The sequence below is a fragment of the Prosopis cineraria genome, unplaced genomic scaffold (genome assembly GCF_029017545.1).
Source record: "Prosopis cineraria cultivar Desert tree isolate PC_DT_omini unplaced genomic scaffold, ASM2901754v1 PC1336, whole genome shotgun sequence".
NCBI lineage: Eukaryota > Viridiplantae > Streptophyta > Magnoliopsida > Fabales > Fabaceae > Prosopis > Prosopis cineraria.
In genome coordinates, this window is record NW_026556661.1 from 1 (window position 1) to 24,690 (window position 24,690).

The 24,690-nt window shown below is 34.3% G+C and overlaps 3 protein-coding genes across 3 annotated transcripts; 1 reads left to right on the forward strand and 2 right to left on the reverse strand.

Moving 5' to 3' along the window:
* Positions 1-5: 5 nt before the first annotated feature.
* LOC129299877 (AT-rich interactive domain-containing protein 4-like) lies at positions 6-6,110 on the forward strand (the record flags this gene model as incomplete). The annotated part of the gene is given in 16 exon segments (XM_054938351.1): positions 6-64; positions 432-604; positions 607-654; positions 657-704; positions 818-870; positions 1,464-1,495; positions 1,700-1,829; positions 1,928-2,062; positions 2,064-2,102; positions 2,682-3,248; positions 3,441-3,555; positions 3,558-3,577; positions 3,648-3,746; positions 4,627-4,727; positions 4,843-4,933; positions 5,597-6,110. Coding segments are annotated over 16 exon segments (1,806 nt in total), but the record flags the coding sequence as incomplete, so codon positions are not given.
* Positions 6,111-7,018: 908 nt separating this feature from the next.
* Positions 7,019-10,896, reverse strand: LOC129299878 (uncharacterized). The gene is made up of 5 exons (XM_054938352.1): positions 10,602-10,896; positions 9,416-10,284; positions 9,031-9,231; positions 8,462-8,657; positions 7,019-7,535 (listed from the first exon to the last, which is right to left on the reverse strand). Exons 2-5 carry the CDS (start codon positions 10,274-10,276, stop codon positions 7,351-7,353), a joined length of 1,443 nt encoding a protein of 480 aa, XP_054794327.1. The 5' UTR covers positions 10,277-10,284; positions 10,602-10,896; the 3' UTR covers positions 7,019-7,350.
* A 1,237-nt stretch (positions 10,897-12,133) lies between these two features.
* Positions 12,134-18,776, reverse strand: LOC129299875 (suppressor of mec-8 and unc-52 protein homolog 2-like). The gene is made up of 11 exons (XM_054938350.1): positions 18,457-18,776; positions 17,791-17,928; positions 17,563-17,612; positions 17,105-17,219; positions 16,918-16,966; positions 16,716-16,805; positions 14,296-14,364; positions 14,072-14,195; positions 13,490-13,848; positions 12,708-13,091; positions 12,134-12,521 (listed from the first exon to the last, which is right to left on the reverse strand). The coding sequence occupies exons 1-11, from the start codon at positions 18,501-18,503 to the stop codon at positions 12,243-12,245; spliced, it is 1,704 nt and encodes a 567-aa protein (XP_054794325.1). The 5' UTR covers positions 18,504-18,776; the 3' UTR covers positions 12,134-12,242.
* Between the last annotated feature and the right edge of the window lie 5,914 nt (positions 18,777-24,690).

The following is a 24,690-nucleotide window of genomic DNA, read 5'->3' on the forward strand; positions in this document are numbered from 1 at the left end:
AAAGCGAATTTTCAAAGTATGCTGCATCACATTTTCGTCAAGCCTTTTTCTCAGTGGCACAAAGGTAGTCATCTACCACTATGCTGTCATAATATGTACTTTCTTTCCTGCTGGTGCCTCTGTTTATTCCTTCTTGGCGATGGGATGAATGATTGGCTCCACAGATTTTTTTTTTTTTTAGTTTTTCTTTAACTGATTGATTTTGTCTTCAAGCCATGAACAATGACATAAGAAAAGTAATGGGACAAATTTTTCTTAGTTGAGTTGAGTATTTGTGTCCATGTGCTGCAAGTGGGAACTTTCATCCATTGGGTGCAAATTATTTATCTTATCTCTTATATTACTTGAAGCTTGATGGAAGTACTTGATTAAACAGGATAATAGGACTTTGTCTTATTGTTGTTCCTCACAGTTTATATTGTGCTTTGCAGTACCTCCAGCCATACATGGGATGCTTTCCAGCTTGCTCTTGCATCTTTCAGATTATACTGTACAGAAAACAATGTCTCACCTTCAAACAGCATGAAGAGCAGAAGCAAGCGTGAGCCGCAGATGTTTGGTGACCCTCCTCACATTGATATTACTCCTTTTGAAGCAGACATGAGTGGGAAGAAAACTCACCTGAGACTATTTCTGCACTGAAGATTTATGATGATGAGTCAACATGAGAGTTCTTCTGTGTGGAGTTCCCTGCATGCTGGTAGGTCAAAATTAATTTTCTCCTTTTGATGAATTTGCTTGCAGTAGTACATCTTCACATTTTTTTACTATTGCCGTTTTCCTTTTATTCTCTTCCCACCCCCCGGCAAAAAAGGAGACTTGCTTATTGGATCATTGGAGGACGGACTCAATGCTCTCCTGTGTACAGAAGTAAGTTTTTCTTGTTTGGGTCGGTTATCATTTTCTTCCTCTCTGTATTCTAGATCACTCCATTTTCTGTTGGAAATGTAAAAGAGATAGGCTCTAGTTTGTATCCCGGTAAGGTTCTGTGGGCTTTTCCTTAACCAGATGCGTCATATTAAATTCCGCTTTGAAGATAATATAAGCTCAAATGTAGAGTGATGTTGTCATTATTAAAGAACATAGTAAAGTCCACATTGCATCATCCAACATTTTGACTCTATGTAATCAACATAGATCTAGTGTTTTATTCATTACTCAAGATATGCGTGGACCAATTTAGAACTAGATTCACCTCCCTTCTTGATCCTGAATGAGACAATACTACTCTTATGATTGAATTCGACATGACTGTCAAGTGACAGTGGTGAAACATGTTGCCAAATAATTGGCATTTTACATAACGGATCTACTTAAAAGTATATAGCTTCAGCAAGTTAGTTGTTTACTTTACTATCTGCTATTGTAGCCATTATGTCACTGTCTGTGTATTTTAGTGTATTGGAATTTTCTTTAATTGGTTACTTTAATTTTTTTGCTTTCCCTTTATGGCTTTTCTACAGATACGTGGATGTAAACTTCACAACCGGACAAGGTAACTTCATGGTTTTCTGAGTTGATATATCGCATGCGTATGCCTCTTGTATTGTAATATTGAGTGGATGATTATCGGTTGACTGGCGTATAATTGGTAACTGTTAATTGTATCCACATGAACACTTACTCATCGGAGTTTTACAATATTTTGTTACTTTGTAGTTTATTCTATTTGTTAATTTCTCTTTTTGTTGTTATATAGTGCTATACCACACCAGGCAGGGACATTCTCACGTGGTGTGGTGACCATGCGTTGTGATATATCCACATGTAGTTCTGCTCATATATCACTCTTGGTGTCTGGTAGCGCAGATACATGCTTTAATGATCAGGCAAGGGTGAACAATGTTGTTAGGATTTGATATTCCATATATGGGTTATTTTGAATTTTTACTCACCCATGAACATCTCTTTCCTCCTTTCTAATCAGCTTTTGGAGAACTATATAAAAAAGGAGCTGATTGAGAAGAGTCAACTAGTTCAGGCATCACCTAATTGTGAACAAAGCAACTTACCTTCCTCCGAGCCTCGAAGGTCAGCCTCGATAGCTTCTGGGGCTAGTGTATTTTGAAGTTTGCTTGCAGGTCCCTACATGGGCTTCACTGGTCAGTCTCTCAAGGCTTCTTCTGTTTCTTATAGTATTACACACACGCGCGCTGATAATTATAGTTGGGAGGGAGGGAAAGAGAGACAGAGAGGGTTTTTTTTTTGGGGAGGGGGGGGATGAGAGATAGACAGAGGGCAAGATAGGACGAGATTCAACACTCAATTCTTATTCAATAATTCCAGGTGGTCTGATTGCAATAGCCTTGACTCCTTATATAGCCTGCTAAAATCCTAACTACCTATTATAATGTTTACTAACTACCCAACTAACATCCTCTTATTATATTTACATGACACACACACACACAAAATATTTAATCATGTTGGTTCTTTGATACCTTATCCTCCTCTTTTGTGTCTTTCTTTACTGTTAATATTATTCTTCTTTATATCTCTAAGAGATCATAATGTTGCTTTTTGTAACTTTGTATCACCACAATGTGGTGAAAAAGAACCTGTACGTTAAATTGGTTTGATCCTCGCAGCTAGCATATTGATGTTAACATGATCCTTGATGGAGTGTGTTTTGATATGGGATATTATCTTTTGACCTAGAGCTTCTTGAATTTTTTTCTCAGGTTCTGAGACAGCTTGCACCAGAAGTGTCGTACCGCAGCCTGGTTATGCTGGGAGTAGCCAGTGTTCAAGGATTGCCTGTTGCATCATTTAAAAAAGTTGATGCGGAACGTCTCCTTTACTTTTGTTCAAGGCAGTCAGAAAAAAATTGCCTTAATGACTCCATTTCTGTTGGGCATCCTAGTTGGCTGATACCTCCACCACCTACTCGAAAAAGAACAGAGCCTTTCTTTGGAATAAAGTCTTTCAATTCTTGTAGCCTTCAAGACAGTTATAGTGGTAACAATAGACAGAAATTGAACATTGCTGCAATGAGACCAATCCCTCAATCACATCGTCAGAAGATTCAACCTTTTTCTGGATTGTCTGAGGGGGAGAGGTTTGATGGAGAACGTGGAAAATCAAATCTGCCAATGGCTCCAACAAAGCATAATGGTATAGGCTCTAATCCAGTCACAAATAGGAAATCTTCGTCAACTTCCTTTCAGGCTCAGCAGATCGTCACATTAAATCCACTACCAATGAAGAAGCATGGTTGTGACAGAGCTCCAATACGGACCTGTTCAGAGGTAAGTTGTTCAGTTTCCGCTTCATATTTTTTAACCTTTGCTTCTTCTTCTTTTTTTTTTTTTTTTTTGCTATTCTTATTGTTATCCTAATACCCAGTCTGAGATATATCATTGCTTGATGCAATTTAGTTCCTAGTCAAGAATTGTAGGTGTTAGCTATTTTCCTTCTAACTGTGATCCACTTTCTGGCAGGAGGAATTCTTGAGGGATGTAATGCAGTTTCTTATCCTTCGTGGGCATTCTCGGCTAATTCCACAGGGTGGTCTTTCTGAATTCCCTGAAGCCATTCTGAATGCTAAACGCCTAGATCTTTTAACTTGTACAGAGAGGTAAATCATTGAAACTACATGGCCATGGAAGCCAAGAAACTGCTTTTAACGAACTTACATATTATTTCAGGTGGTATCTAGAGGAGGGTTTCATGTTGGGAATGGCATCAATTGGAAAGGGCAAGTTTTCTCAAAGATGCGAAATCACACTTTGACTAATAGAATGACAGTATGAAACCATATCTCTCTCTCGCTGTTTTTTTTAATCTCTGGTTCTTTGTGAGAAATTACATGAAAATGAATATTCTCTCAGATTCTTGTGTGGATCACTTTCTAGAAACTGTCCTAGAATTTTACTTTAAAGAAACTCCCCTCCTCAAATGTACAAGTCTCTTGGGGGAAACACAGCAATGCTTTATTTTCCATTGTTTTTACACTTTTGTTTGTGAATAATGCAATCATACATAGTATCCGTTATCTCTTTCTTTATGTAAAGCATTCATATATTTATCTTAATTGGCAACTGCAATACTGTATATGGAACTTTGGCTGGAAGCTGCTTTCTTCTTCTTTAGTGCTAATTTATAATTTCCATGGGAAGAAGAAAAGACTGACTTCTGAGCAGTAAATTATTTGGTAATCAAATAATTCGTGAGGTGTCATTATTTGCGGAGCTCCATTAAATGCCATTATTTATATTAGACACTCCCCCGTAGATCAGTGAATGCTGACATAGTATATCAGACAATTTATGTGCTCTTTGAACTATAATCTCCTAGAGTGGAAGCTATATTGCATGATCCATAGACCCAACGGTTATGAGGCAATTATGTTGCTTCAGTGCCTTTGAGCCCAATATGTAGTCTAAGAATGGCTTTTGGTTATTGCATGTATCTTCATGAAATGAAAAATAAGACAATTACTTGGAAGAAAATCCTTCCGTTTAGTTTCTCTGAGCTTTATGCACAAATTGAGGAAAGCAATATCCTGTTATGGTTGTATTTTGCATGGCATCTTCATTGCTTACTACTACTTGGTATTTTTAATACCATCTTGGATCCTTCATACAGTGAAATCATGGAAGCTAATCATTTCCCTTTTGCTTTCAGGGTGTTGGCAATACACTTAAAAGACATTATGAAACTTATCTTCTAGAGTATGAACTGGCTCATGATGACGTAGACGGAGAGTGCTGCTTGTTGTGCCGCAGGTCTTTCTTGCTCTTATTAACTATTAGATATTGAAAAATAAATTAATGTTTTAATTGCAGAGTTCTCTAAATTTGATCTGATTGACTATCAATTACCTCTCATTTGGGGCAACAGTAGCGCAGCTGGTGATTGGGTGAATTGTGGGATATGCGGTGAGTGGGCTCACTTTGGCTGTGATAGGCGTCAAGGACTTGGCGCATTTAAGGTATCATTAGAATTTGACTTTTAAGTGAATGCTAAGTTTGTGAAATTAATTGCATGTTTAAGTCCCTTCGAAGAGCATGATTTTTACCCTCATATTTTCCATATCACTAGTAATTTGACATTAGCGCATTGAGGAAGAGTATAGTTTTAGCCTCTACCCAAAACTCTTGCTTTTGTTTTCGGTTTTCTGAAGGGATATCAGCAACTGTAGCTGTTCCTCTTGAATGATAATGAAACAAATTAAGAGAAGGATTAACCGGGTTTGAAAAATTGAAGTAGGAGCAAGTAAAGAAGGGGATGTGTGGTACATGAAAACTTTAATTTTCCAAGTACTTGGAATCCTATTCACGAGATATTTTGATCACAAGAGGCACAAAAAACTTATAATCTACGCATATCCCGGAGAATACTGTTTTTTAAAGTTATATCAATATTTTATAGAAGTTTGCAATTGCTTGGAAAAACAGGGTGTCCACGTATCAAACTCCACCTAATCGAATTCCATTTCCCATTATGAACTTTACTGTCGCTGTGCATTCTTGTTTTCTTTAGTTTCGTAATGATTTCTCAAACATAGCTCCAAAATATAGCATATGAGACAAACCGAGACCGAGGTAGTAAAAACTTTCTTTGTTATTTTTAACGTATGCATGTTGAATGGCAGGACTATGCTAAAACTGATGGGCTAGAGTACGTTTGCCCACATTGCAGCATCTCAAATTTCAGAAAGAAATCCCAGAAAACTTCAAACGGATATTAACGGGCCAAGAGTGCTTCTCTTCTCCGAGAATCTTATCTCTCTCATAAACACACACTCAATTGATGAGGCGGGTTTTCACGAATGTAATTATTTTTTTATCGTTTACCCATTGCGCATATTATGGTCAGACAGGGCAGCCAAAGTTTTTGAGCATCACTAGTATGTAGAGAAAGAAAGCCTTGAATAGGATTGTAGCATGAGTATTTTTCCTCAACTGAATTGATTTAGTTACTTATTTAGATGTAAAGAATGTTGATATACTTCATTTAGTGAAGTTATTGATTTAGTTCTCTTTCGACATCATTGTCATGCTGCAATTTTCGAAGGCTCAAAGGTTTGCCAAGTTTGCCTGGATTTCGAACTAATCATTCTTGTCTTGTAACCCTGAGTATAATTAATGTTCATTCCATATTTGTCATTTACTGTCTAAAATGTTGTACATGTGCCTTGACGACTGACCCTGAGTATAACTAATAAAAAATTCAATATTTCATCATATTCTGATGGAAATTTCATTGGTTTCATGTCAACTGGTACGAAAATTTGGGGGGATAATATATTGAAGATTGTAGATATTTAGTGTGTTACATTTCCCTACTCTCTGGGTAACAATCAAAAAGATATTTAGAAACCTAACCAACTAGAAAATTACAGGTGTTAATCAGAAGTGAAAGGATACATAAATAATTCAGATTACATCGATTTGGTATTCTCAATTTGATCTTATTCAATGGTGGGAGAATATCAAGGAAAGGCCGATAAAATAATTTAATATTAAATAAGAATTTGAATGGATTGAATGCTTGTTAAAATTTAAACTTTCACTTATCATTTGTTAATCTTTACTTGTTTCAAGTCTTTCTCTGATAGATCTTGTATTGATATTCTTCCTTAAATTATTTCACACACGAATCAACAGATAATGGGATTAAAATTGTGCTTTCCACTCGTTGTAATGAAGAATTTCTCTGTAATGAAAAAGCTAACGAACAAGCTTCGTTTTCCATTCCGATTCCTCATGGCATTATTTACGCATGTTTACGAGGATGACTTTATGATGCTAGCCCCGCAGGTGTGACAGCGCTCAAGATTTATGCATGAACTTTAGCTTTACCGGCAACAAATTCAAAACATAATTATTGTATATATATTATTTTTTTATAACGAATTGTATATCTATATATATATATATATATATTCTAAAATATAATAGACGTGAATGTAAGGAGAGTTTTTGGATCAATTCTCCATCAAAGCCCATTTGAGCCTGCTTGCATGCTCAAAAAGAACCCAAGAAGCAGGGACCGAAAAAACTTATCAGACTCATTTACTATGTACAATCCAACTCCGATTTAAAAAAAAAAAATCCAAGTCCGATAACACATAATTTTTACAAGGAACAAGGGGGGGGGGGGGAGCATTATTTGCGGTTGAATTATGATATACGTATCTTGGTTTATTGTGGGAAAGGGAAAGGGGTCCCTTGACCCACGGTATGACTGATTGGCACAGTAGATACCAACGACAATAAATTAGTAAATGAAACTATACACTTCAGGAGTCATAAATGTGACGTACGCATATACAGAACCACAAATTTTCGATGCACCTTCACATGTTGACAGCATGACTGCTGCCGTATGCAACTGGAAGTGGACCTAATGAATCAAACTGGAATATAGTTCTTGAAGAGAGGCGTACAATGGTTCAGCTGCCTTTGGTCTGGCCACCAATCCAAGTAGAATATCAGTCGTAGTGAGATAAGGATCGCCATAAAAGCGCAGGTTGGCTTCCATCCTGGTGGCAACAATATTACCTTCCAAGGACACTCCCACGAATGCACCTACAGTGTGGCAAACATTGGTCATACTTTCAAACTTCACTCTACCTAAAGAACAAAAAAGACAGAAATGATACACAGAGAACAAGGAAATGATATAGAAATGAAGGCGCATTCTTCCAAATTAATGGGATGAAATAATATCTTCTGGACGATGTTGATTCAATTGCATCAGTTTCTAAAACCAAGACTACATAAGTAAATTCAATAGCGTCACCCTTGTACGAGGGCCGGCTCTCACTTTTCTATTGTAATAAATGGTATCTAACAACAGATCTACAACCCCCTTTTGCCAAAAAAAGAAAATGATAAAATAAACGCTCTGGAAACACAATTTCACACATCCTCATTATGTAATCTTGAAAATTAAACAGTAGACTATGCTGGACTCTAAGGGGACAGTCATTTCGAAACCCTCCTCCCCCAAGGAAAAATAAGAGAAAAATATAATACATACAAACAAGGAGAGCATGTTATATTTCAGAATTCTGAAATAACAAGGCAAATGCTGGATCATTTGTAACACACCCAAAATATATATATATATATATATATTTGTAGGTTTAGCAAATTCAAACACTACTTCTAATGAAATTAAGCCATAAACATTATATGTCCCAATAAAGCTATAAGAAAACGCACAATCCACATTACTCCACACTCCAAAGTTCAAGTTTCATAGGAGCTTTCATACCTAGGTAGTGACATAGGGTCATAGGCACCAGCCCAGTAACTATATTACAACCTTGACTGACTGGTACATTAATTTTCAAATCATTTAACCAAGTTGAAAGCAACAGTACAAACTAACATCACAAAGCAGTTCAAATATGCCCATGCATTTAAATGAAACACTTGTGATAAATCCCCTTGGTTTTTCATGCAATATGAGGTCCATCCATGTGCAACAAAATTTCACAATAAGCTACCTTTACTACAACTGTAGGTGTAACACATTCCAGAACCTCTGTCACCAGCTCGAATATCTGCTTCCAGCACTCTTCCAAGAGGCCCTGCAGCAGCACTACAACCAGCACCAAGAGAAAAGTGCATGCGACTGCAGAATGTCTTCACAGCTTTCATATCATGAAGAACAATTATAAAATCCATGAGTTCTCCACCAATCTGGATACACAGGATAAGCATAGATTCATCAGTGAGGAATAAAGACATCACCAGATCAAGACCCACTTGTACCTGAGACAGAGTGATCAAATTAATCTATCGATTCCCTGTTCAAAGGGTGATATTTCCCCAGATTTATAGAGATACAAATTCTTACTACCAATGCAAGAGAAAGATGCAAACAAGAATTCCAAAATAATATTAAATGTCCAAGCATATTGGGAAACAAGTAACTCTTAAACATATTCCATGGCTCCACGTCCATCTTTCTACTTACATCCTTCATCTTCCATTAAATCAGAGTGATGATAGGCAGAGGTGTGAAGAAATAACTGTAACCCAGCAAATTATTAAACATGCAACATTTCATCACCTGAGCACCCCATCCTAAACCCAGGGAGAATAGGGCTGATGGTGCAGACCACGACCCATCTGATCTCCGAGCAACAACCAGACCAGTACCAAGTTTGTACGAGACCAGCGCACCAGCTTTGGCAACTGTTAAAATTGCTAAGCCCTTGGCTTCTCTGAGAATGGCTAAGGGAATAGACCTCTCAGGATTAGATCTAGCCACCTGTACATTTCAATATTACAAAATAATTTACATAAAAAGGAAAGACAACCTTTTAAAAATGTCAGGTACAAAACAATTCAGAAAGGTAAAGTCCAAAATATTAGTATTATCACCGAAAACATCAACTATAAAATTGCTCATAATTACCAGCTCAATACAAAATAAATTCATATAAAAAACGAACCTGACAGTAGCTTCTCAATGTATTTGATGCTTTATATATATCATGTTCCATACACAAACCAATAGGGAGATTAAGCCACCCTCTAGAACAAGTCCAGTCCATCACATCATGCTTTGCTACCTGCACGGCATTGCTAATGGTGTTGACAAGAACACCCTGTAAAGGATCAAGCCTATCATAGCAGGCATCGCACACCCTCTGCGGATTCCTTTCCCTAAACTTAACTGGTAACAAACACCGCCCCTTTGAACAAGCTCGACAAAAAATACCCCCACAAAAACGGCAATGATGTCTTCCACGAGTGAGTGCAGTAAATGGTGCAGTACATTGCATACAAACGGTAGCAGAACTGTCTGGAAGCCACTCAGGGGGGTCAGACTCCAACACCTCTTTGTAGGCACTATAATTAATTCCAGCCGGCTCAAAAAGAGGCGGTGCACTTGGTGTGTAGACTGAAGAGTGTAGGACAGCATCTCCATTCTTTCCAGAACCAAGAAATGAGACATTAGAAATTGAGAATTGCTGATTTGAACTAATGCTTGGACCTCTATTCCGTCCAGTCAAAATTGCAACAATCCCACCGAGCACATTCTTCAAGTTCACCTCTGGAGGGATGTTAGAGGGTTCAATACTACATGGATCTTCACTTGATTCATAACCTCCGTCATACAAATCCTCACTTTCAGAGGGAAACTGGTACAGAAACTCTTGCTTTGAAGACTTTGAGCTACTCGTACAAGAGTTTGGCGCCTTCCAAGTAGACTCAGCATAATGACTATTGCCATCATAGTGGAATTCAGAGTTCCCCTTTTCTACATTCGAAAGTGAAGAGTACGTAACTTTACCCTGGGAGGCTGTCATTGACTAGACTGCATATATAAGATAGCAATCAACAAGAAGATACAGAACAGCGATTTGAAATTCCAAGCTACAATCTTCGTCGAAAATACAAGAGATAGAGCATACCCAAAGAAAACAACTACCAAGTAAATTAAATTAAATTTAAATAAAACTTGTATATATAGCTCATCAATTATATACGTAAGGAAACAAAATTCAAATAAATAGACACTAGCAATTTCCGATAACAATCAAAACAGAAAATAATACTTCAAGCCCAATATAACCATATTTTCATACATAAAGGCATTCATCAGGATTAAATAACATGAGAGCATAAATATACCGAAAAAAGAGAAGTTCGTGAAGTCGAGGAATTAGGGTTTTTAATGGATAACCCAGAAAGGGATCAAAGCATGAACAAGGAAATCAAGGAACGAAAATATCCTTGGTAGAAGTAAGCTCAGGAGGATTATTCATTATTCAATTAAACCAATCCTGAATCGGGTTCCACGAAACCAAAACGTAGAATGGTGATGAGGGCCGCGAGTCGAGATTACTACGAAATCTGGGGAATATCTTGGAAAATTGAATACGTTAATGCCAAGACCAGGGAGCCAAGCCAACCAATAATCCAAATGGTTCTGAAGTCGCTTTAGCATCAACGACACCGTTTTTTTATTTTGGGCTAAAGTCCATGTCCATTTAAAAGAAAAAAAAAACGTATAGTATTTCTTATTTAAACTTTTGTGATATAGTTCCATATTATAAAATCAAATCAAACAAACAGTTAATATTTATCACGCTTTGTATTATAATTAATTTATTATATCTATCAATAATATATCATTATATATTAATAATAAATTTTTATAAATTTTTAAATTTTTAATGATAAATCCTTTACATATTAATAATAAATTATTTATATATCAACACAAGGTTGTAAGCAAACTACACTCCCTAATTTTTCTTCTTTTTAAATACATATTTTTTTTTCCCAGTGAGCCAATTTATCCTTCTTTTTTGGTCGGCGTGCATACTCTCCCACTAACCATTTTACCATTATTAAATTGGATAATTAATATTTTTAAATTTTAAAAAATATTTGACTTTTCAATTTATGCCATGCCAATGCTAAAAAGATTAAAACAACCCACAAATCGTGCTTTAATTTTAAGAAAAAATTATGCGCTTTGAACAAAGTCTAAAATAAATTATATTGTTGATAATTTATAATCAGGGCAACTTTTAAACATTTGATATAATATATTATATTTAAATTAATAGTAATACCAAGTTTGCTTAACTTGGCCACATGCCGAGTATCCTATTAAAATAAATAAAACACGCCAAGCCCCCTTTTCATGGAGTTAATGACTATGCAAATAATAGTTTATCTTTTAATAATAATTAACATATCCGTGCATATAATTTTTAATAACTTATCAGCTTCCATTAAACACTGTTAAACTTACTAAACTCGAGCTTCCCGGATGCTGTCCGAAATTTTTAATTGAAGATTACAAGAACTGAATGCACAAGGACAACCTAACCCTATCAAACATTGACCCCCTTCATTATTACCCGTTCGTCTGAGATTTTTTTTATTCCCCAGCCATGGTATATTTCGTTACGCCTCATCAGCGCACTTGCGGAAAAGAGTGCCAAGTCATCTAACAATAACTATACAACAACAACAAGCCTTTATCCCACTAGATAGGGTTGGCTACATGAATTGTAAGACGCCATTATACTCTATCATTTATCAAGTTTTTAGGAATATTATTAATTAACAGATCGCGTTCAATAACCATCTAGCAATAGCTATGTTCATCAAAATAGTAACTTCTAAGAAAATAGTGTAAAGTGAGAAGGAAACAAAACAGGAATGTGATATCTAGATAATGCATCATAGATTCATCATCTTCAGGCAGAAATGACCATTTCATTCTATAAATATTACAGTGCGTTTATAAACTAATACTCATATTCGGAGCTTCTTTCCAGGCTGGATCTCGTCATCAAAATGGTGGCCAGCCTCACCATTCGCCTCCTTTTCCATCTTCTTTCTGGCAAGTATCTTGTTGATTTTATGCAGCTCGTTGTTGAGCTTCTGATCCTTGTTTTGCTTCCGTGTCTTCCGACCGTCTTGCATCTTTACACCAAATTGGAATGCAGCCTTTGGCATTGCCTCCTTCTGTTCATTGTAAGTAGCCCATTCCTCTTCTGTTTCAAAGTCCCATCGATGAAGACGACCCTTGGCCTATTAAATGGAAATTTCAAATTTTTGACTATCAGCATACGGCTCAGTGATAAAGCATATCTTGAGGAGAAAAGAATATCCAATACACATTAACCATTTTTATTTATACCCCACTCAAAATCCACATAAAAGCAAATTCTGCGTCCTCATAAACAAAACATATTATACTGTTAAGATAGTACTCACCCTTCCTCCCATATCCATTTTGGACAAGTCATCTTCGTCATCACTGTCAACTATCTCACGATTATACTCTTGATATCCTGGATAACATTCAGAATAACTCTCAGAGATGAAGTTGGGATCTTTTTCACGAGCATCTTTCTCCCTCAACTGTTGAAGTCTCTGATCATCTCGCTTGAAAACTGATCCTAAACCTCGATCCTTCTCTTCTTGAGTCATAAAGCGTGGATCTTGGGGAATATTTAAACCCGCTTGCAAATCAAAAGCCTGCATATTTGGCTGAAGGTATTGGTCTGGGTAAGCCAGTTGTTCTGCGTACTGGTACTCCTGCCAGTCTCCTTGGTAGCCACTGGCCAAGGCTTGTGCTTGCATTACATCATACCCATTCTGAGATTGCATAATCAGATCAAAGAGGGTAGAGAAACTCATATCAAGATATTATTCAAAGAAGCAAAATTTATTACATGAAGAGTAATAATTTTATACTAGTTCTGAGTTCATCTTGAAAATTTAGGAAGGAAATGAATGTGTAACAGGAATGGAGTTGGTGTACATCTTTTTTATGCATTTCTTTGCACATCTCATTTTTTATTTATGATGAGATGTAGAAAATGGGAAAAGAAGTGCATGGTATAACAAGAGATGCACAAGGAAATGTACACCAAAGAAAAAGTGCATCAGATCCATTCCCAGTGTGTAACAAGGCAAAATTTTTCAAGTAACATTCCAATAGGAAGTCCAACAATTAAAAAAAAAAAAAAAAACCATCAGGAAGACCAACTTACTGCTTCTTGCCATCCATGTGGCACAACAGAAGGTGGGACAGGACCATAACTAGGCTCGGTGAAATATGAAGGTTTTTCCTTGTTCCTAGGAGACTCTTCCATGTCCTCTGAAAGAGGGCTTTGGCTCAAGTCTTTACCAGGAACATCGTAGTCAACACCATCCCCAACAAAAATGTCATCCTCTCCTGCTCTTGCAACAGCTGGGCCTTGTTTCTCTCTTGAATTAAGAGAACTCTTTTTGAAAGGAGGAGGAGGTGGTGGGATAAATTCTCTTTCAGTTTGATTCTTCGCCCCCCCACCTTCACTCTTTGACGGCTTATCCTCTTCATCATATCCATTGCCAGCAGCCAAACTCTTTCCTGTGTTTTTTTTAAAGGATAGAGGCAGAAACCAATTATAACTTAAAAATACCAGCAAGGCAATATGAAAAAAATACAGAGATCAACATTCTTTACAAAAGAAAGGTGTAATTTATTTTATAATTCATTTGACAACATTTGCAAATATAAATATTCAACAAAATCAAGCACCTAGATGATAACATCCAAAACTCCCACATGATCTGTCAAGTGCGTTAGTTACCTTTCACATCTTTTTCCTTCTTTTTCTTCTTTAGAACCTTCCCAGAAGAGCCAAGACGAAGATATGACATGATTTTAGCAATCCTATCTAGAACTGATCCATCAACATTTACTGTAACCATTTCCTGTACAGAATAAAAGCAAAGTACATAAAGCAACATATATTAGAGAAGTTAACCAACTGAAAGAACAAAAGGTCATCAAGAACACAGCAAGATCATAAACCTCTGGCACTGGACAGTCAGCTTTACTCCGGTGCAAGGTAGTCGGAATATCATGATAATATCCACCTTCCTAGCAAACCAAAAGGGACATTTAAGTCAATAAAGTGTCTCCTAGAGAACACAAAATGAGGTTATAGAAGGACCATGACTGTTTCAACCAGTCTGAAGCTGAGTTTTACACATGAAACACCTTATTCTTAGTATGCCAGTTCTGTGGGGAACATGACAACGTTCCCGTCATTATTTTGAGCATTATCAAACCCCCAAACTTTTTAGAAGTCAAAAATCAAAATGATAAGGCATGCAAAATGCAGGACTAGCTACAGTCCTGAGACATTGAAAAACTAACGTTCAAGATGATGATTTGCATTGGACAAACTACAATATTAACAAAGTATAGGCACAAGGAGGACAGAACATCAGAAAAAGAGAGCTACAGAGAGGAAGATGGACAGAAAGATTACCATTGATCAACATGCTCAAACCAATAAATAAATGCTACACGATACATATGACATACTAGCTTCTATTGCACAAGTTAGAATTTAGCATCCTAGAAGAATATCATTGGAAGCAAAAAAGAGGGGGGATTTGGGAATTAAGGATCTTGAATGCCAAAATAAGGCTTTCATCATGAAGCTTTGCGAGACCATCCTAACTAATCCAGATACTCTTTGGGGACAATGCCTGCAAGCCAAGTATGATTATGGTCTGGAAGGCAATTGTTGAGATCTATGATTCTTTCCTCTTAGGGGTTGGTAAAAAAAATCAATTGTGGGAACAACACTAAGTTTTGGTGGGATCTCTAGACCCCCTTGGATAAAACCCTCCTTCTTGTCGATAGAAATCTTGAGCTCATCAATCCAAAGGATGCCATCAGCCAATTTGCTCTCCCTTCAAGCGAATGGAATCTTCAGGAGTGGCATCGCTTTTTACCTCCTAATGCCATTCAAACACTCAAGGTCATAAAAGCTCCTTGTAATGCCCAACAAGACTTACTTTGGTGCAGAGCAGCATCTGATGGCAGGTTCTCAGTCAAATCTGCGTACACTTTCATCACTAGTTGGACAGGTAGAAGTGTTGATCCTGTGTTAGGTAAGATCAAGCATTGGCAAGTTCATAAGGGAGTTGAATTGTTTAATTGGGAAACTGTCCATGAGAGATTAACCACCAACTCAATTAGAGCCAAGAGAGGCTTCTCTAATACTAATGAATGCCCTTTTGAGTGCCATTGTGAGGAAAGTGTGATACACCTTCTCCGAGATTGTGAGCAAGTAAAATTAGTATGGAAGGCGCTTATTAATCCTAATCATATATTTGCTTTTTTCTCTTTTGATTTGTAGGCTTGGATTAAGTGGAACATTACTCACAACCTGGGGAACAAACATGTTAGCAGATGGCCATGGCATAAAACCTTCAATACTATCTGCTTGTTACTTTGTACGCAAAGATGTAAGCATGTCTTCAAAGGGAAAAGCTCACAACCAAATGAAATGGTCTACAGCTGGCCACGCCAACTCATTGAGGATGTCTGTAATAACAGGTTCAAGCACCAAATCTTCAATAATTCCTCACCCTCGCTGGATCTATGGACTCCTCCTCCCCCCGAAACAGCGAGAATTGATGTTGATGGATCGGTCAGGAACATGCAAGTGGCCTGTGGCGATGTCATCAAAAAATGCTAACGGTGAGTGGATCCTTGGTTTCAAGAGAAATCTGGAATCATTTCCTCCTGCTGCAGCCAAGATTCTTGCTGTCAATATAGGACTTGAAGTGTGTAAGGCACATAACTTCACCAAGATTCACTTATACTCATTCATTGGAAGTAGCAAATATTCTATCAAAGAATAGTGGCTTGGATCATCCTTTTAGATTAGAGATTGAAGATACCAGAGCACTGTTATACGGTGAGTGGGAGATCAAAATTCACCACAGCAAATAGGAAGCACTCTGATGTGCAGACTAACTTGCTAATGAAGCCCAAGGAAATTGTTTTGATACTATTTTGATTCCATCTGTACCTGAAAGCTGCTTAGGTATGGTTAGAGATTATTTTCATCATTTCTACGATAGACATGGCCAGTGAGGCCTAACTCTGTTCCTTTTCATTTTCTCAAGCTTTGATTGCCCTCTTATTCCAAAAAAAAAAAAACAAGAAGAAGAAAAGAATTTATTCCACAGAAAGAAAGCAGGAAGCAAGCCAAAGTCACAAGGAGATCAGCAGATTGCCAAGTGCACATTTTTCATGGCAAACATGCTCACTTGCATACAAGGAGCTAGACACAAAGTAAATTGAAGCATAAACAGATAGCAGCATATATTAGCAAGGCTTGAAAACAAATTAACCTAGAATCACTGAAGATGGTTAACAGTTATGAAATTCCAATAAAACCAGAAATATAAGGAAAGGAATATTCTCACCATGTTAAAAATAAATGACATCCGACCAGGTAGAAACATTTCATTTGTTTTCAAGATAGTCTGGGGTTTGACTATCCACCGATAAACAGACTGAAAGAAGAAGGAAAGGAATCAACGTCAGCTTACTAAGCTTAAATATAAAATATTACTACACAAAAATATTCTCAAGCTCCAATTTTACACAAAAAGGAGGGGAGAAAACCTTTGCAGTTGATGTGCGAATTGATACTTGCTGGTCTTCCTTTGATGCTCTGTGAGCAAAATCAAAGTCATGTATCAAAACTTAATACATTGATTACTAAAATCAATCAACGATATAAATATGCTTTTAATTAACAGCACAAAATGAAAAACCATAACAACCAACGATCCTGATCACACAAAATTACCTAGGTTTCCCATCAACATCATCCCCTGTATCTGGCTTCTTATCAATCTCACTTCTTACTTTATTCAGCAAAGCATAATCTAGCCCTTTAACCAAATGTGTGTGCTCAACATCACCTGACAAACATCAATAAAGCAAAATCCAAATCCTCCTCAGTTGATAGCATAAATAATGAAGGTTTTATTCTTTAGGCTACATTAAGAACTTTTCACATTAATATTGACTTATACATGACCAGGGCAACAATATCATTATAACAATTCAAAGGACCCGACATGCAGGATTCCCATGTATCAGAGATCTACTCAAAACTTTATTCTAGTAACCCACAAGTCTTGCGCACCAGTTATGATGTTAAGACCTTAGCGATGCTAATTAGTGAAGGTGGTATGAAACTTTAGATTATCTTCTTTTCTGGGGCAAGGGGAGGACTCAATAAAACTATAGGAAAATACAAACCTCCAAGGTACTTGCTCTTCTCAATGGATAACTTGTGTGCATCAGCTGACCTGCAAAAAGTAGTTAAACTGTCAGAGAAGAGCATGCAATGGCAAAGTGTAGGAAAACACAAAAATCTTTTTTTCTTGGGGGTGGGGGAGGTTATATTGAAGGGAGGAAGGGGATCCAAACTACAAAGACAACAACACATGTTACCACAAATACAATAGATAATGGTAGAAACCTTACCGTAGATCAACAGTACCAGGAGGAGCAACTGCATGAAGTCCCAAGTCAGTTGTTTCATAGTCAGGATTTTGGTCTTCTCTTCGCTCTTTAGCTCGGTCTCTATATTTCGGTGGTTCCGGTTCTTCTAGTTTCTCTTCCCTTTGACATTTCCAATATCAAAATCACAAAATGATCACATACCATTTAAATATCCCGAAATCCTTCCATCCAATACATACATATCCACACCTGGTTTTATCCCCCCAATAAATGCGAAGCAAATACACACATACAACTGTATAAACATGGACTCATTTGTCGTTGCAATTTTTTCATCACCACTTCAAGAAAGTTGCCGTCAAAACAAATCGCGTTGAAATCAGTCCCTACACAATGGGTACTCCAATGACATGGGAAATTATATCATGAACGGAGTAACCACCTTAAGACAACAAAAAGAGCCGGAGATATGCTCCCTTTGCCAAAAAAGGTACAGAACTTAGAAAAAGAACAATTAAGCTCCTTCATAGTAACTTACATTCTAATACCTTAATACTCACCAACTAACGAGAAAAATCCTCATATTGGAGAGTATCCCATGAAATCAAGCAGAGCCCAAGTGATTCATAGCCAAATCATGCTAATAACAGGTTAAAATCAAACAAAAACAAATTGAAAGTAACTTACTTGCGACGGATAGCTTTCTCCTTGTAATTTCTCTTCGACGTCGTCATTTGAAAAGCAATCTACACTCTTACAACAAATTTTGATGTGTATCTTCCTTGAATCACGAAATCAAAGGTGAAATTTCCAATCCAATGTGTAAACCTGCATATTATTCCCAACGGAGGTTTGCTGGTTAGGGCTTTGTGCTGGAAAACGCAAAGGGGAACCACCGGGAAACAAAGAAAGACTACGACAAATATCAAATTACAGTAATGTCCTCCTCTGGATAAATTTTAAATTTGGATATTTTATCTTAATATTAGACACACACACACACACTATATTGATCCTACTGCAAAATAAACCCTGTGCTTTTTTTTCCAACAAAAAGTTTAATAAGTGCATAACCCGGGGATCTGGGAAACAGGTTGGGCCGATCAGATTGGCTCATTTAATCTTAGGGCAGAGCTCAAAGTTAAAACCTTCACACTTCGTTCAGGCTTAAATAGGCCAGTTCAAATGGACATGGGTTTTTTCGCCCCCCTCCTACCACCCATTCTCTTAACTTGATCGTTGAATCAGTGTGGCTTTTCAAAATTGTTTTTAATGGGAGCAAAATTTTACGCTTTTCAAAATTTTAAATCAGTATTATTGTGTCAATCATGCATTGATCTTGGTAAATCTTCAAAACTCAACTAACTTAAACAGAAAACTATTTGAATACAAATTATTAAAATAATATATAAATATTTTGATGGACCAAATATTTAAATACTTTATAAACAAACATTTATAGATGAGAAATAATAAAAAAAATAAAAATTGTACAAAAAAATTAAAAATTATAGACAATGATATAAAAATTATAAAAAATATCAAAAAAATTTGTCATTTTCAAATTAACTAATAATTAAAGTTAATTTTTTAATAATAGTAGATGTCAAATTGCACTATTTTTAAAAGTTGAAGGAAAATATTATATAAAAAATAAGTTTAGAGTTTCAAACACTTCTGAACCTATAGTTTAGGTATCAATTTACCCATTGACCCTTTGAATTTTTTTATTAAAATAAACATGGCATTATTTGTAAAAATAAACGTTATTATATTTTTTTTCAAACTAGTTAACATTTTATTATTGTGTTTTAAATTAAAATTATAAAAATAATGATAAAATCTCATCAAAATATATAAATGACAATAAAATCTCTTAAAATATTATAATTTCTTTAAAATTTTTGGGTATCTTTTTGACATTAATGATTTTAGGTTAAAGATTAAATTACCTCTTGTTTAAAATAAAAATTATAACTCTAGTTCTATTTTCTCAGTCACAACTTTTGTTTGAGTAATTCTGATTTTTATCTTATAAATCAAAAAAATTAAATAATAAATCACAACTTCTCACTTGAAATTTTTTCTGATTAATAAATAAGTTTTAAAAATAACCAGTCATAATCATAATTTTTATTTAAACTATCACAACCTTAACTTTATAAATCGTAAAAATTCAATAAAAAATCACAACTTCTCACATAAAAATTTATTATTATTATTGAAATTTAAATTCTAAAAATAAATAATTATAAATTTTATTCTATAAATTATAAGATATATGAAATTTATTTTATTATTGAAGTCTAAATTTTAAAAATAAATAATTATAATTTTTATTTAATTAATCACAACTTTTAATTTGTAAATCAAAAAAATTAAAAAACAAATCACAATTTCTTACGTATCCCATTATTTTTATTTAAAACAAAGGGTAATTTAATCATTTAATATAAAATTATTAATGTTAAAAGGATTTCAAAGAAATTATGACATTTAGCGAAATGTGATTGTTATTTATATACTCCCTTCGTTTAAAAATGTAAGCTATTTTTTCAGAAATTAAATATTTAAAAATATAAGGTATTTTTAGTTTTTTAAGACGTAATCATTGCCTTTTTTTTAAAAGTGTTTCTATTAATGAATAATTTTATATTTGTTATAAGATGTTTAATAAGAATAAATATGAAAAGATAGGGTTAATTTAAAAGTAAATAACTATTTTATTGGGAAGTAAAATTAGGTTAAAACTACCTTATAGTTTTTAACAGGGGAATATTTTGGCGGGATTTTATTATCATTTCTCTTAAAATTATTGATTATTTATAAATAAAAATATTAAAATATGTGTGTATTTATATGATATATATATATATATAAACATATTATTTTAATAATTTTTTGCTCAAACAGTTTTTACTCTAACAAACACAACAATGTTGATTTAAAATTCAAAAAAGCTTAAAATTTTTCTCCCCACAAAAATAGTTATTAAAAGCTACACTGATTCGACGATAAGATGAGAGTGACACTAATTCAACTGGCAAAACAGTAAAATGGAGGAGAAAAAGAGGGAAGATAAAGGGAGACCCCACTCCCAATCCAAATGGCTTCAAAAATAAACATAAGGCACTCGTGAGCTCAGGGTCAACCATTTAAGGTTGCATTGATATTTTTTGAAAAAATTACATACAGGTTTTATATAAAAGATTTTTTTATGAATAAATTTTACAAAATTAAAAAAATACAATCAAATGTATTGAGATCTGAGTGTAATTAAAATTTCAAGTGAAAATACTTTCTGTCCATATTTATTAAAATAAAAAAACAACAAAATGAAGTCATATTTACTTTTCACTTGCAATTGTAACTCCACAATTCATAAGTAAAAATTTTTAATTCATAATTCATATTTCATATTTTTAAAATAATAGATTGAAGTTATATTTACCCTTCATTTGTAATTGTAACTTTACAATTTATAATTAAAAAATTTTAATTCATAAATCACATTTTGTGTTTTATAGATACAAGTGTATCCTTTTTTTCATGTATAATTTGATACATTTTAATAGAGACAGTATTATCTTTATACCTCCAACTACAAATTATACATAAATTTTAAAGAATTTAGTTATAATTTTTAAATTTAATAAAATTTATTTATAAATAAATCCCTTATACTAGACTTATGCAGAAACTCAACTAGCGAGATGCGGGAATGCTGAGCAGCGAGGGCAAGGAAAAGAGGAAGGGATGGAGCCTGAAAGGAAGCTAAGAGATTGAGGGAGTTGAGATGAAGTGGAAGGCTTTGCCCCGAAAAATAAATAAATAAATAAATAAAGGCACTAATTTAGGCAGGAGAGAAGAAAGAAGGTGAAATCGCAATATGAGGATGGAGGGAGGAGAGAGAGCGTGTGTTAGCGGTGCCATTAATGAACCAGAGAATGGAGAATGAAAATAGGTAAGGTGGAGGGGCAAGGGTTAACCTTCTTCCTTATTTTATTTCCGACACTAACATAAAATTATTAACAAAAATAAAAAAAACATTAATTTTTTAATCTTTCAACTTTTAACTCACTGATAACTCAATCCCTCAAATACGACTCAATACGATTCAGTCCCTCGACTATAACTCATTGCAATTAACCCCTCAACTTTTAATTAACCTATAACTCAGTCCTTAGTTTTTAATTGTTTTAAAAAAAATTATCAAATAAGAGGGATAAAAAATATACAAATATTATTTTAAAATATCCTCCTCTTGCTCATTGATGTGAGATATAAGCTAATATGAAAAAAATTAATAAAAATTAATAGACTAATTTATAAGTGATTCAAAAGTTGAAGGACTGAATCATAGGTGAATTATAATTAAAAAACTGAGTTATAAGTGATTTAAAAGTTGAAGGACGAAAAGGTTAATTTTTTTTAAAATAAAATGAGGAGAATATTTCGCTTTATTCAGGTTATTTGACTTTAAGAGAGTCAAGTTAAACCAAATTGAATGGGTCAATTTTTTCTGAAAAAACAAATTAAATTAGATCATATAATCAAATTCAATGTGATTTTGTTTGTCCAGTCTTCAGTTTTTTTAGTTGTGCTTGCCCCTAAGTTGAGCAATAAAATTTCACTAGTGTAATCTTCAAATTCTAATATATTTTACTAACATACTTTTTCCTTCTTAATCTTGTTATTCTTTGAAATTTATTTTTATATAACAGCTTTCAATCTTGTTTTTGTACAAGACAATTAATATGTGATTAATAATATAATAACTAAATTAATATCGATACAACCATAATTTGTTAACTTCAGTTACATTCAGACCAATAAAATGTAAATTACTGTCTCAATTTAGTCCGACGCTCTATGGTTTAAAAGTAATGGTTGCCAGGCGAATAAAAAAGTACTAAATGAGAATAAGCAAACGATCGTGAAGAAGTGAAAAATGAAAAGAAAATGAATGCTCACACCAACACCGTGGCACCAGTCAGCCGGGCCTAAAAGGTCCAACGATTAATGACTTCACGGTTATGTCATGAAAACATGTCACCTCCAACTAGTGAGAGGGCTAAAATTTAACTATAAATAATTTCAAAATTAAAAAGCATATGCTTTTAAGGGTTAATGCCCAATGAGTATTATATCCCTAAACTAATACATGGATAGTATCATAAACTATAAATTCGAGAAATGTACAAAAGTAAGCCTCAAATGTAACATCATGATCCTTAAATAATAAATAAATTGTGAAATTTCAGTTTTTGTTGAATAGTTAAAATTAAAAACTCATATTGTTTTGAGTTTTAGAATAAATAAATTTGTATTCGAGGTTATTTAGAGTTAATCATATATCTAAATATTTAAATGTGGATTAAATTTAAGCTCAGATTCATACACGATATGTTTATTATAGTATAATTAATATAGATATATTAAAAAAATGTCAAGCCACCAAAAAAGTTGTTGGGAAATTTTATTTCTTTAGTTTGAAATTTGTCCAGTTTGAAAATAATAATAACAACAATAAATTATCGTTGGACCCACATTCTATTATAAATACCCTCCCTCCTTTCTTATTTGGGAAAATGGCATTAAGGGCCCTAAAAATAAAGTTTATTATGTTTAAGGTCTAAATCGATCTGAAATTACTCTACAGGCTTTAGGGCCCTAATTGCAATATTTTTTTAGAGTAAAAATATTGGTTTGCCCTTTGTTTAATTTGAACCAAAAATGATGCACGAACATTCAAAGAAACAAAACAAATAAAACACGATTCACTATTTTTCTTGTCTTCTTTCTTATTTCACCAATCATTGCACTGTCATTATTAATCGTTACAGGCATAGATGAGTGTAGAAGTCGTGGGTGTTGATAGATAAAGCATAATTCATGATTTTTCCTCTATTTCCTTGCACATCGTCAGCCATTGCTAATCTTCTTTGTCTTCCTTATTCGAACGATATCATCTGTTTCTTGAAGCTTCTATCATTATTGTTTAAAGGTAAGGATCTTCAATTTTGTTTCTCCCTCATTGATTCGATGCATATGTGTTTTTTAATTGTTAAAGTTGTAATAGGTCTCTCGTGTGAAGCACAAATGTTTAAGCCTGTAAGTTTACTTGTTTATTTTGTGATTCTACTATTGATCTGAACAAAAAGTTACTAAACCATTTTGGCCATAAAAGTTTTAGAGTAGATTAGTTGTTATACAATAATGATAGTTGACTTGTCCATATTGGACTTTTATATGTAAACTAAATAAAATATGATCCAATAAGAAAAAAATCTCCTATAAAAAATGTTGGAGTATTTGTTGTGCAAAAATGAACTTTGAGCTATTGTGCATTTTATTAAGCATAGCCTGATGATAAATTGAAATCACATGACTTTCAGGTGAGAATATATGAACATTGTGTTGCACATAGTGGATGTTGTGTTGTGCACTATTTATCTAACTTGAGCATTTTGTTAAGTTTAGCCTACTGATAAAGTAAAATCGTATAGATTTTTAGTTGAAAATATATGAACCTTATGTTGTAGTGGGTATTGTTATATATTGTTTGCCTACTTGTGCATATTATTAAGTCTAACCTACTGATATAATCTAAAGGTTACTAAACCATTAAGTTGGCTATAAAAGTTTTAGAGTGGATTAATTGTTATACAATAGTGATGGTTGACTTGTTCATATTAGACTTTAATATGTGAATTGAATAAAATATGACTCCCAGTGTGAAAAAAATATGCTGTCAAATATGTTGGAACATATGCTGTGCAAAAATAAACTTTGAATTGTTTATATTTACCTTTGAGTTGTGTAAAATAAAAGTTAGGATTCTATATGTGGACATTTATTTAAATTAATTTGTTCATTACATATTAAAATAAAAGAAGATTTATCATTGTTCAAGATGTG